At 39.8% G+C, this 13,765-nt stretch overlaps 1 protein-coding gene across 2 annotated transcripts in view; it reads left to right on the top strand.

Annotated features, from left to right (window-relative positions):
• LOC114649283 (uncharacterized) overlaps positions 1-13,765 on the top strand; it is a 282,139-nt gene that overhangs the window by 245,434 nt on the left and 22,940 nt on the right. The window contains exon 1 of one of the 2 annotated variants that reach the window (XM_051925480.1): positions 10,075-10,151. The exons of the other annotated variant lie outside the window; for it this stretch is intronic. Coding sequence (XP_051781440.1) covers positions 10,094-10,151 — 58 coding nt within the window. The 5' untranslated portion in view covers positions 10,075-10,093. Of the gene's footprint in view, positions 1-10,074; positions 10,152-13,765 lie in introns of those variants that run through there. 2 annotated transcript variants of the gene reach the window in all.

Raw genomic sequence — 13,765 nt, 5'->3', positions numbered from 1 at the left:
TATAGCACCTTTTTACAAATACACCAGTTAAGAGACAATAACTGAGCTGCTTAAACATTTTGAGGTACTTAACAAGAAAATTGGATGCACCCCCACCCAGCTCTTCAAATAGCATATGTGTATATTATGTATAATTTATACTTCACTTTGACAACATCGAGTGATTTTTATAAATGATTTCATTTTATAACATGAAATAGCAATCTAAAACCCTCTTAATCTATTTGGATCTGAACCTTTGTAAATTCCATAGGGTGCAAGGCAGAAAGTATGCATAGATTAGGTTATGAAGTTTCCCTTGTCCGGAAGCCATTTAAGCTTGGAGTCAGTAAACAAGTTGGGACAATGGCTCAACTGGAAGGAAAGCGGTGAGACCAGAGTTTTCATGAGTGAATACTTGCATGAAAGATTAATAGATGGTGGCTAAATTAACAAGTCAACCCATCTTATAGATAGGCTTCAAAATTTGTATAGCTAGGGCTCAGTGGCAGACAGTGTTTTCCTTCCTTTGATTATGTTGTTGCTTTATATTTACCTGCTATTTATATGTTGTCACAATAACGAGACATACTCAGATAAAGGTTTGGGGCAGCCATCCATATAATTTGTTCTCCTGGCTGCAAAATTGTGTTCTTTTTGAAAACAGCACTGATGTGCTCACAACAGAGTCCAAGACAAGACTGAGGAAATAGGGAAAAGGGGCAGGCTTTTAAAGGGGAAGACAGGAAGTGAGGTCATAAGGATCGGGCCCATGTTCTTTAGCCATTGGTTCAAGCCCGGACATGACATCACAGGGGCCGTAGCCGGTAAGGTCTCTTTCCATTGGCTCGGTCCCGGAAGTGACATCTAGAGAGCCAGATGGAATCTCCCGGGAATGGTCTACAGGAAAGAGAGAAAAAGAGTCAGTGCACTCTGCTACATCCCGGCATGCCTCAGAACTGCCATCACTCAAGCCCTTTAGCTGCCTCCCATGCACACGTGTGTGACAATGTTTCATTATTTTTTTTTGGTACTATTTTATTAGATTAGGGTGCCACAAAATGTCAAATACCTTCCCCACTGAATTCTTCTTCAGAATGAATTACATGTATAAAGGGAGCTATCATAGACTACTCCCATGCAGGGTTTTCTCCTGCTTTCCTCCTAATGCTGTTGGATGGGCTCTAGCCCATGGCCTTCATAACTGGATTAAAGACATTTGAAAATGGATAGATGGATTGACAAAATAAGCACTAAACAGAAAGAAAACATCAAATATCTAACATCTAACATTGCACAGTGAGTTGAAAGAGAATAGCTAAAGACAGTCTACCGTATCTGTTGAATAAAATGACTGCTTTCATTTTCAGACGGTATAATATTTATTTTATGTGAGATTCTTTGAAGTTTGCAAGATTAGTCATCATCAATATGCTAAAGACTCTAATAGAACATTAAAGCAGTTTTTACGGTGGGTATTTGAGCCATGATACTTTCAAAAAGGATGATGAGTAGATAAGGTTCTGTTAAAATTCCAATGGCTTAAAATAGAATGAAAAATAATAGACATCCATTGAAACATGGCTTCAGGGCAAAACTGAAATCAGCTGCCAAGAAAACCTTCTGCTTACAAATATACAAAACATAAGAAATCTGACAAATGAGAGGAGACCATTCAGTCCATCAAGCCCGGTTGTTTAGTTAATAGCTAAGTTGTCCTCATATCTCATCCAGATTCTTCTTAAACGTGGTCAAGGTTTCTGCTTCAACTACATGTCACAGTAGTTTGCTCCAGAGTCCCAACTCAGATCAGCTCAATTCAACTCAACTTTACTGTCATTCATTCACAATACATAGTATGTGGTTGAATGAAATTTTGTTCCTTACAGTCCCAGGTGGATAAACACATCAACACACATTTAACATACACATATAACATCACCAAAACCAGTGCAACAATACAAAGTAACAAAACAAAAAAAGAAAACCTCAGGACTATAAAGCTCAAACAATGCTAAATGTCCATAGTAAAATGTAGAGTGTAAATGTTATAGGGATATGGTACTGGGTGATATGTAACAATCTAGAGGTCTGACAGCATGGGGAAAAAAACTGTTATAGAGTCTGTCTGTACTGGACCTTATACTGTGGAATCTTCTACTGGTTGGCAGGATGTCAAACAGTGTGTGTGATGGGTGAGAGGCGACTTTCACAGTGGCGGAGGCTCTACGCAAACATCGTGTCTGAATGATGTCCTGGATCGAGGAGAGGAAAACCCCATGACCTTAACAGCTGTCCTCACTATGTGCTGCAGGATCTTGCGCTCATGGGCTTTGCTGTTCCCAAACCACACAGTAATGCAGTTTGTCAGGATGTTCCACACAGTTATTCTGTAAAAGAAGATAAGAATGGATTGCGTTAAGTTGATTTGCTTCAGTCTCTGCAGAAAACGAAGGTGTTTTTGTGCCTTTTTGTCTTGATAACTGAGTTGACGCTGATTGTCTAAGAGAGGTCATCAGAGATATGTACACCAAGAAACTTGTTGCTACTGACTCTCTGCACCGCAGAGCCACTGATGAGCAGTGGGAAATAGTCAGCCAATGTTCTCCTGAAATCAACAAACATCTCTTTTGTGTTATAAACTTTTAGAGACAGATTATATTCACTGCACCACCTCACCAGATATTCAACCTCCTCTCTGTAGGATGTGTCATGATCATTGCTGATGAGGCCCATTATGGTTTTATCATCCACAAACAATTCTTTGTGAAAAGAACTGCTTCGTGGCTTCAGTCTTAAATGCACTTCCCCTTAATTTCCACTGAGTATGTGATTCACCATTAAGCTGAAAGAATTTTGCTGTATCCTGGTTTTTGTTTGGTGGCAATTCTCAAAGTTTGAGCTTAGCAAAGCCTAGGAGGTACACAATGTTAAGCTATATTTGTATACATCTACCACTAATGGAAGGGATGGAAAGAGAATGTGTTCTGTTGCTGTATGTGTGCTGTTTTTGGCATGAAAATTCTGACGGGGTCACATGGACATGATAGGGACTTTGTCGGGGGGGGATATCATAAAAAACTTTGCAAGGTGTGAGTGTGTGTGAGAGAGAGACTGAAAGAGAGAGTGACATGATTAAACCCTTAAAAAACAGAATTTGACAGCCTTGCTCTTCTACTTCTGTCTATTGGCTTAGGTATGTATGGACAGTAACCCCTTAATGGATCCTGGCTGGATCAACTCATGTACTATAGTTGGGAAAAGTGACTGCAAACATTTTTTACCTCTGACCACAAGTGAGCCATTTAAGGTGGTGGCGTGAATGTGCAGATAGCAGATGCATCAAGAAGAAAAAAGTTCCAGGAAAGGAGCTATGAAAGATCAGGGCATCAGTGGCATTGGAGGGTGGCAAAAGAAGGAGATGATCACCAGAAACACTTAGATGAGAGGACCAGGAAAAGACAGTATTTCACCATGTACAAGGCTACCAACACCAGTATTGATAACATGACAGCCAAATAATGTCATCAAAAAAAAAATCACACTAAATGAAGCCCTGTCAACATATTGTTATGCAGTGTGACCATCAAAGGACAGCATAAAAAGTTATCTCATATAATCATCAAATACTCAACACTGAAAACAGAAACACAAATGAATATTCATTAATTTTCAAGTTTTATTCAGTGGACTATTTTATATCGTAAGTAGGAGTAATCAAAGTAATTTATGATAATGATGGTAACTGCTCAAAAACAATAAGATGTACAAGTTCCTTTTTAAAATGATTCATGAAAAATCAACCAATGGGTTTCCTAAAACGGCTCTATATTTCATCCCCAAAGAGGAACAGAAAAGTTCAGTCTGCACATACTCACACCTGAGCAAAGTTACGCTTAGTGTACTACAGGGGCCTAGCAAGCAACCTAAAAACAGTCTGGTGGCACCAGGCACAAAGAAAATTTCATATGCTTCAAAAACAAATATAGAGCATATTATGGAAAACTGGAAAGCATGAATTATGTAACTAAGTTCTGTTTGCTATAAGCATTTTAACAATATGTTAAAATTATTTAATTTTCGCACAACAGTACCCTCTGCCCAAAATGGAAGCCAGTGACCCAATTGACTTTAATGCAGTGACATCACTGGAAAAGTGCCCTCTAATGCACTTCAATTTGATATCAAAAAACTAGAAAACACTAAAGAGCAAAACATGAAACAACAAGATAATACAAAATGTAATATAATATCTTTCAATTTAAGATAAATTACAAGGAAGCAAGCTGTGTATTGTGTTTCAACATCAGGCTTTTTAAAATAAAATGACATATCCTGGAGAAGCATGTTTTTTTGTGATGAACTCTGCAGTCTGCATCATTGATCTTTACTCTTTTACAATTACACTGAGTAATACAAAATAGTACAAATAATCCAGTACCTGCAAAACAGGACACACAAGGATATTAAAGCACTCATGGAAATTTTTTATGAAAAGGAACTAAAAACAAAAGAGGTGAAAGTTTATGTCACACTGAAAGATAAAAATAAAGAAGTGTAATGTTGTAAGGTTTAAGCTGTACCATTTGGTATAGGCATTTGGGTGGGGCAACTGAAAAGGGCAATACGAGGAACAAGGTGGGGGACCTGAAGATACAGTAAAGAAGAAAACAAACCAGAAGGGACTGCTCAGGCATTTTTGGTGAGTGTGTTTTCCAAAATAATACTTTAAACAATATAAACATTGCCTGGAGCTTCAGAGTCATTTTTGAGAGAGTATTACATGTAGTGTTTCAGTTGTTGAGAAACTGATAAACTTTCAACAGTTATAATCACTATGTTTCTAAATTTCATTTTATTTTGACTATGAACAAGGCATGTCAATGTCAGTCAGTCAGTCATTTTCCAACCCGCTACATCCTAACACAGGGTCACAAGGGTCTGCTGGAGCCAATCCCAGCTAACACAGGGCGCAAGGCAGGAAACAAACCCTGGGCAGGGCGTCAGCCCACACACACACACACACACACCAAGCACACACTAGTGACAATTTAGGATCGCCAATGCACCTAGCCTGCATGTCTTTGGACTGTGGGAGGAAACTGGAGCACCCAGAAGAAACCCGCACAGACACAGGGAGAACATGCAAAGTCCACACAGGGAAGACCTGGGAAGTGAACCCAGGTCTCCTTACAGCGAGGCAGCAGCGCTACCACTGCGCCACCATGCCACCCTATGTCAATGTAGAATCTCCTATTTATTGTTATTAGAAGGACAAGCAAAAAAATTAGATTCTTGCAACACCTGAAATTGTTTACTTGGTGCTTTGTATTATTGTTTCACTGTTTATACTGCTGGAGATGACACAGACTGGGGTCAAGTCTCACTGGCTGTTTCAAGCTGAGCCTTTCCCATCAATTAAGGGGGTCTAAATATTCTTCTCATTATACCCAAGTGAGACAGGACTACAAAAAGAAGAAAAGCAGAATCTTCACTGGATATGAATGATTCAGAAAGATGGACCCTGCAGGTGGTGAAGCAAGGAGTTTATTCCATCTCCGGTTGTCAACAATGTACTTTGTGATGGACATGTCACCAGCTGGGAGGATGGCGTCTGTTTTCTGTGAGGTCGTACTCAGAAATTTTGATTCATTAATTGGAAGGAACAAAATAAACTTTAGTTCAGAGCCGTTCCTAATGACTATGTGTTTTTAGTGCTGTGTTAATGTAAACTATGAGAATACAGAAAGGCCTGCTTTTTAACAGAAGAATTTCAAAGGGAAGCTTACACAATTGGGCGAGACTGAGGAAGGACTGGTTCGTTTAGTTGTCAATATTCCCTAATAGCTAGTTTAATAGGTTTCCCGAATGACAAGGGTTACTAGTGACAAAATAGTCATTAATCATTAGAGTAAAGCAGTCAGTTCAATGCAGGTTTATAGCTCAGGTTCTCACACAAATCTGTTCTATGATTCATTGTTTTGATTCTGCCATTTTCTGATTGCTTTGAAGTGTGTTTGTTCAGCCCACTTAGACTGTAAGTACCAAAAAAAGAATGATTTTTGAAAGACAGCTCTCCATAGTTCAAATAGCACCTCCTGAATTTTATTCTTTTGCCTAAAGTCATACCAGGTTCCAATAACTAAGTTGATGTTCTCATGTTAGTATCACTGCCACCAAGAATAGTCAGACAAAAACAACAACAGAACAAGAACATTTTTTTTGGTGAGAGTTTATTGGATACCACAAATTGCAAAAATGATAGGGGGCATGTTATAAATATAAAACAGAAGTTTACAACAAATAACATTAACTTATGTATTGTATGAATTAAAAAAGTTTCACAAACACAAAGTATAAGTATGACCCATATCTACTTGGCTATTTAATGTTGTTGAAAACAGGTCAGGTCAGGTCAGGGAGCATGCACAGGTACAGGGCGTTGCCACACCCACCACATGACGAAACAGCTTGGGATACTGGTAGGCAACCCCCCAGGCAGACATGTGGTCCAGTCCCACCCTCTGGAAATGACCCTCTATCTGCCGCAGCCAGGTGTTATGTGGGCATCCCCTTGGTCTGGTCCAGCCACTCGGGTCCTCAACAATAAGGATCCTGCGAGCTGGATCACCCTCAGGGAATCATGCCACATGGCCATAGTGCCGTAACTGACGCTCCTTCACAATTCACCTGATTCGGGACTCCATGAGCAACTTCTCATTCAATACAAAGTCAAACCAGCGGTACCCAAGGATTCTCCGAAGAGACACACTACCAAAGGAGTCCAGTCTTCATCTCATGTCACTGGATAGCATCCATATCTCGCAACCACATAGCAAGACAGAAAGGACTCTAAAGCACTCTAAAGACTTGGACCTTCATCATTTTGCATAGATATCGGGAGCACCGCACACCCCTTTCCAGCGACCTCATGACCCCCCCCATGCTCTCCCAATCCATTCACTGATTTCATAGGAAGAGTCACCAGAGACATGAATGTCAATGCCAAGGTAAGTAAACCTCTTGACAAAGTCGACACTCTCTCCGCAGACAGACACACTGCTGATGGCTGTGCCCAAGAGGTCATTAAAGGTCTGGATCTTGTTTTTTATCCAGGACGCTCGCAAGCCCAGACACTTGGACTCCTCGTTCAATCTCTCGAAAGCCCTGATCAGAGCCTCCATTGACTCCATGAAGATCACTGCATCATCGGAATAGTCAAGATCAGTGAATCTTTCTTTGCCAACAGATGCCCCACAGCCGCTGGACCCCACAACCTTACCCAACACCCAGTCCATGGAAGCACTGAACAGAGTAGGAGCAAGAACACACCCCTGATGAACCCCAGAATTAAATGGGAAAAACACAGAGGTTCTGCTTCCACTCTGCACAACACTCACTATACCAGTATACAGGCTGGCCATGATATCCCGCAACCTTGATGGGATCCTGCGAACCCTCAGGATCTTTCAAAGGGCAGCTCAATCAACTGAGTCAAACGCTTTACAAAAATCGACAAAGGCTGCAAAGAAACTCTGCCGATATTTGCATTTGCGCTCCATGAGGACCCTCAGTGCCAGGATGCGGTCAATGGTATACTTCTTAGGCGTAAAACCAGACTGCTCCGGTCGCAGATAGGTGTGCAAGTGATCAAGGATCTGATTGAGGACAATCCTAGTTGTCACGATCCAGGTGATCACCCTTCCCTTACCAGATAGGGACGACAAGTCCCATTTTCCAATCAGTTGGGATGATGACAGTGTCCCAAATGGAAGCAAAGATTGCTTGCAATGCCAGGAGGACAGCCTTACCACCAGCCTGAAGAAGTTCACCCTGGATACCACAGATCCCTGCAGCCTTTCCTCCCCTCAGCTGGTTCACCACCTATGCAATCTCAGGGAGATTGGGTAGTTCACAGCTAATTGGAGGATCAGCCTCAAGAACCATGGACACAGAGAAGTAGAATGTCGTAGCCCGAGGATCAGCTTTAAACAGCTGCTCAAAGTAGCCAGCCCAGCAGGTCACAACTGCAGTGTCATCCATAAGGACCGTTACATCAGCCGCCATGACCGTGACTCTCTGCGGAACAGATTCAGATGTGTATAATACTTCGATTCATTGTAAGCAGGTTGTGGGTCACTAGACCATAGATGGTGTGTCACTTGCACACAGATTTCTCCAACAAACTCCTCCTTATCTGCATTCAGAGCCCTCGCAGCCGTCCTTCTCAGTTCCCAGTAGAAACAGAATTGCCATCAAGCCGTGCGTTATGACTCTTCTCGATAATATCCAAAGTGACCTGTGAGATGAAACACCTCCTTCTGGGAACACCAGTAACACCAACACAACCCTCAGCAACCTTCAGGGTGTTGTCACGGAAGGTCTCCCACATCAGATTAGGATCAGCATTCGCTCCCAAATCTGTAAATTCCTCACACAAACTACATGCAAACTCGTCAGAAACAGCCTGATTTTGGAGTCTGGCCAGGTCCAGCTTCATTTTCCTAGCAGGTGGTAAACTACTGGACCTAAGCTGGAACTTCAGAGTAGTAAGAACAAGTCTGTGGTCAGAATTCACAAAGTGGACACTTCTGTAGACCCTGCAGTTTTGTAAGAGCCTCCAGCATCTGCACACAAGGATGTGATCAATCTCCTCCTGCACCACCAGTATTGGAGTACCAAGCCCAACGATGCGACTCAGGGTGCTGGAACCAGGATCCAGTGATTCCTGACATTTTGCAAAGTCAAGGAACATGGAGCCACTTTCACCTTAGTCACCAGAACCATGGGGACCGAGACAATCATCATAGCCAGCCCTGTCACTGCCGGTGGTCGCATTGAAGTCACCCATTACCAGAGGAGTGTCACCTCATGGGCACCCATCAAGCACCGAGCGAAGCTGCAAATAAAATGTCTCCCTCACCAAGACATCATTCACCGCAGTCGGAGCATACACTGAGACAACAGACAAGGCACCTAGAGAGTGCTGTAATCTGAGTCTCATAATATTCTTGTTGAAAGGAGTGACATCGGACACCATCAGAAGAAGCTGATCCACTACAGCAACAGCTACTCCCTGAGTATGACAGCCTTCAGAGTGACCAGACCAATAAAAGGTGTACCCACCTACAGAGATCTGGCCAGTTCCAGGTCTGCGCACCTCTGAGAGTGCCACCGCTGAAACGAGGATTTTACGCAGTTCCTTTGACAGTAGAGGAAGATGATCATCATGCTAGAGAGACAAGAAATTAACAATTCCTACCCGGATGGGCCACCTCAAATTGGGACCGAGTGCTGCTGTGTAGCAGGCAATGCCTCAGCACCACATCAGTTCTGATCCCTGACAGGCCTGACCCCATTGGCTTTCTGAAAAGTTTTGACTTTTCCGGGGATGGGGCTCCCAAGGGCTTTCCCCCATCCCTTTTATAATGTGAGTAGCCTTCCTATGGGTGGCTGCAGCAGAGCTAATCCAGTGGGGAACTTTAAGGAGTCCTTTCTGTTGTCTCAGAGCTGTGCAAAGTTTTTTTTTTTTTTTTTACGGTGGCTGGAGTGCCAATCTTGCCACCAAAACCCATGATTTCCCAGCAAGTTGGAGGACCGCTTTCAGGGCTGGATACAGTTTAATGTCATACCCAGGACGTGAAAATTTGTCTAACAAATAAAATACAATGTAAGAATACAGTACATCACTTTGAATTGAGGGTGTTAAAGAAGTTCAAAATCAACCAGAAAAATAAATGACAAAATAACTCAAATTCTATTTAAGAACCTCATTTAAAGAAATTATTAAGCATATATCCCTGAATACACATTAAAACTGTGGGGTGTTTTTCTATTCATTCTACACCAATAATTTCAAGTGCCTTAGGATTCTTTGGGTTTTTAGAGGCTCCTAAAAGACTGTTTATAAATGTAACAAAAAAAAAATCAAAAATCTATGAAAAGGCCATGATGATAAAAACGGGTCTGAGAATTATAAACACCTACATTGGCTTCAAAGTAACTTGATCGCACTTCCTTGTAGAATAAAGGGGGAAGGCATTTAGCATTTAAACCAACAAGACTCTCCTGTTTCATTGTTTAGCACAACAGATTTGACATCCAAACAAAGAGGATGGAACCCTTCATGTGTGCTCTTGTTTTCATTTTCTTAAATCGTGTTTGTGGCTCAGGTAATATATATTTTTATTTTATTGCCCTGAATTTCTGAAAAATGGTCAAATAAAGCTGAAATCATCAACTTTGGGCAAATAATTCTGAACATGATTTATAAACTGAAGCAACGAAAAATTCTGTGTAATAAAAAAAAATCTTAAACCTTAACAAAAGTAGTGGAAGATGGACATAAAAATATCCTAGTGTATCTAACTATCTATTGCATGTTCCTTTTATAGAAATAATCACAAGTTGTCAATAATGCTGATTAAGAAAAACATTTGATTAGAAATGGAGAATAATATGTTTTTAGATATCTATTGTTTCTGTATGACCCAATTAAAAGAACACTATAGTAAAATTTGCAAGCATTTATGTAAGATAAGGAAAGATAACAAATTTGAGAATGACTTTTTATTATCTAGTCTGTAAATTTCACGCAGCCTTCAAAGAACAGGAAAAAGAGAATGAATGACTTATGTGAAGGACTTGTACAATTCAAGCCAGCTGACTGATAGTAAATGACACAGAGTGCATGATAGGCAGATTGACAGAATACAGTTCTACAAGTAAAGTTCATAAATTGTACTCAGGTTTACTAAATTTCTTACATGAGAAAAGTCCACTAATTATCCTCTGATGTCAACAATGGTCTGAATAAAAAGCATGCAGTGACTGGCCAAAATATGGATTTCTTTAACCCATACAAAAGAGGAGTATGTGAGATCAGCAGACCCCCTCGTAAACATGGTATCTTTTATAAAATCAGGAATAGAAGATCCTAACTTTTGTAAAAAAGTAAGAAAAATTATTCATATTGGTCCTAACAATGGAGGCTGAAATGGTGCTCATAAAGTCTAATAGGTAGCTGTAACTCTCTCCTAGCTACCTCTTCATGTTAAAATTTACCTCCGTGGTAACACAAAGAGCATGACAGTCTTCTAACAGCTGTCAACCTGCCAAGCTATTGTTGTTGGTCCTCCTGATACAAGACATACCATACTGGGTTTCATCTTCTATAACTTACCTTTTGGGCACACAGGCACAACATTCTAGGCTTTACTGTCCTAAGCCTATTTTTAATGAAACCTATAACATGATGCACTTTTGAGCTTTTTTCATGTTTTGCCTTTGCCAAGCTTTCTTTATTTGTAAGAAAATGTATATAAAAAACACATTAATTATTATTAAATGAAAATAATGGTTAGAAAAAGTACAGCCATTAAAAATACATTAGAAACAAAAAAAAAAACTGCACAATATAATAGCAACAGCACTGACACTGAGTGACTAATAACAAATTTAGTTTTATTTGTCTACACAAATATTGTATTCCACAAAATTATTGGACTCTTACAGCCTTTTGTTCTCATTTTTAATAAAAACAATTCACTGTAACAACTGACAAGTATCCCACTTGTTGCTTTTTCATTGCCACGACTGAAGTGAATGTTCACTGAAAAAGATAATTTTATTCAAATTAATTCTGAGACCGGAAATCTTTTGAAAATCTGTTAGTGCTGTTAGGACTGCAGACACAGTATTTTGTAGATCTGATATATACAGTACCATATCATCTTCATATAGTGAAATTTTCTGTTTAAGTCCCTCTCTGATAATCCCCTTTATCTCATAAGCATTTCGATAGTGAACTGCCAATGGCTCAATGGTGATTGCAAAAAGCAGTCATGACCAGGAGAATACTTGTCTTGTACCAAGTTCTATTTTGAAGTAGTCTGAAATAATATTGTTAATACAAACTGATGTTTCTGGAGTGGTATACAGCAGTTTAATCCATGTAGATATGTTCGGGCCCAACCCAAGTTTTTCCAATGTCGTGAAAAGGTAGTTCCATTCAACCATATCAAATATTTTTTTCTGCATCTAACGATAATAATATATCCGGGGTGTTAGACTTTGTGGGTGAATATATTACATTAAACAGGCGGCAAACATTGGAAGCTAAGTGTCTGCCTTTAATAAATCCAGTTTGGTCTTTTGATATTCTCAAAGGAAGAACTTTCTCAATCCTACTGGCAATAACATTGTTATTCAAAAGTGAGATTGGTCTGTATGATGCACATTGTAATAAGTCCTTATTTTGCTTAGGAGACACGGTAATTAATGCTTGGCGAAAAGTTTGTGGTAGAATTTTATTGTCTCTAGCTTCCGTAAATGTTGCTAATAAAAGGGGAGCTAACTTAACTGAGAATTTTTTATAAAATTCGGCAGGGTAACCCTGCTGCTTTTCTGCTCTGAAGTGAGTTCATAGCATCTAGTAATTCTGATAGTGCCAGAGGTTTGTCCAATTCTTCTGCACTGAGTGTATCTAGTTGTGGTATCTATAATGCATCCAAAAACATGTTAGGTTGTGTCTTGTCTTCTTTAATTTGAGTATATATAGGGCCTTACAGTAGTCTCTAAATGTGTGCATTATATTTTTATGGTCAATGATTTTGTCTCTGTCTGCGTTGGTATTTGCTGGGATTACATTGTGAACTTCCTGCTTGTGGATTTGTTAGCTTTCTCTCTGTGTTCATAGTAATGATTTTGTGATTTAAAAATGAGTTGTTCTGGTTTTTTTGTTGTCAAGAGGTTGAGTTCAGAATGCAAAGCCTGTCTTTTCCTATGAGGTGCCTCATTCAGGCAACTGGCATGTTGTTGATCTATTCTGGTAATTTCATTGATCAGCTCTGATATCTTCTTGGTTTCTGGTTTATTTTTGTGGGACAGATATGATATAATCTGTCCTCTTAAGAAGACCTTTAGAGTTTCCCAGAGGATTCCTGCAGAGATCTCTTAGGATGTATTTGTCTCTAAAAAAAAATCAATTTGCTTGGATCTAAACTCCATACAGTTCTCATCTGCTAATAACTGTGGGTTAAGGCGCCATCTGCGAGATGAATATATGGGGCATAGTGATTTAAGCTCCATGATCAAAGGGGCGTGGTCGGAGATAACAATAGCGTCATACTTACAAGATTTAATTGCAGGCAAGAAATTGTTATCTATGAAAGAAATTATCAACTCTTGAGTAACAGTGATGCACAGGTGAGTAGAAGGAATATGCTCTTGAATTTGGGTTTAGGAATCTCCAGGGGTCTGATAAGTTATGATCAGTTACAAACTGTATAATTCTTTCTGCAGTGTTAGATGGCATCACCCCTGTGACAGGAGACCTAACAAGGTCTGGATTTAAAATACAATTAAAGTCACCAGCCATTATAATTTTATGAGTGTTCACATTGGGGATGGATGTAAATACGTTTTGGATGAAGTCCCTATCATCCACATTGGGTGTGTAGATATTTATCAAAATTACTTTACAGTTAAATAAATTACCCATGACGATCACTTATCGCCCTTCAGGATCAGATACTACATCTGATATTACAAATGAGATTGTTCTATGTATAAGAATTCCCACACCTCTAGTTTTTTTTGTAAAGCTGGAGTGGAATATTTGGCCAGTCCAGCCTCTGTACAGCCAGACCTGATCCTTGCTTACTAAGTGGGTCTCATGTGAAAATACTATATAGCATTTAGACCTGTTAGTTGGGAGAATTCTTTCTTTCTCTTTAATTTGTGATTGAGACTTTTAACATTCCAGTTCACAAAGGTAACTGTTTGA

Source organism: Erpetoichthys calabaricus, chromosome 3, assembly GCF_900747795.2.
Source record: "Erpetoichthys calabaricus chromosome 3, fErpCal1.3, whole genome shotgun sequence".
Lineage (NCBI taxonomy): Eukaryota > Metazoa > Chordata > Cladistia > Polypteriformes > Polypteridae > Erpetoichthys > Erpetoichthys calabaricus.
The sequence above is the reverse complement of the archived record's forward strand: the minus strand, read 5'-3'. Positions and strand labels throughout refer to the sequence as shown.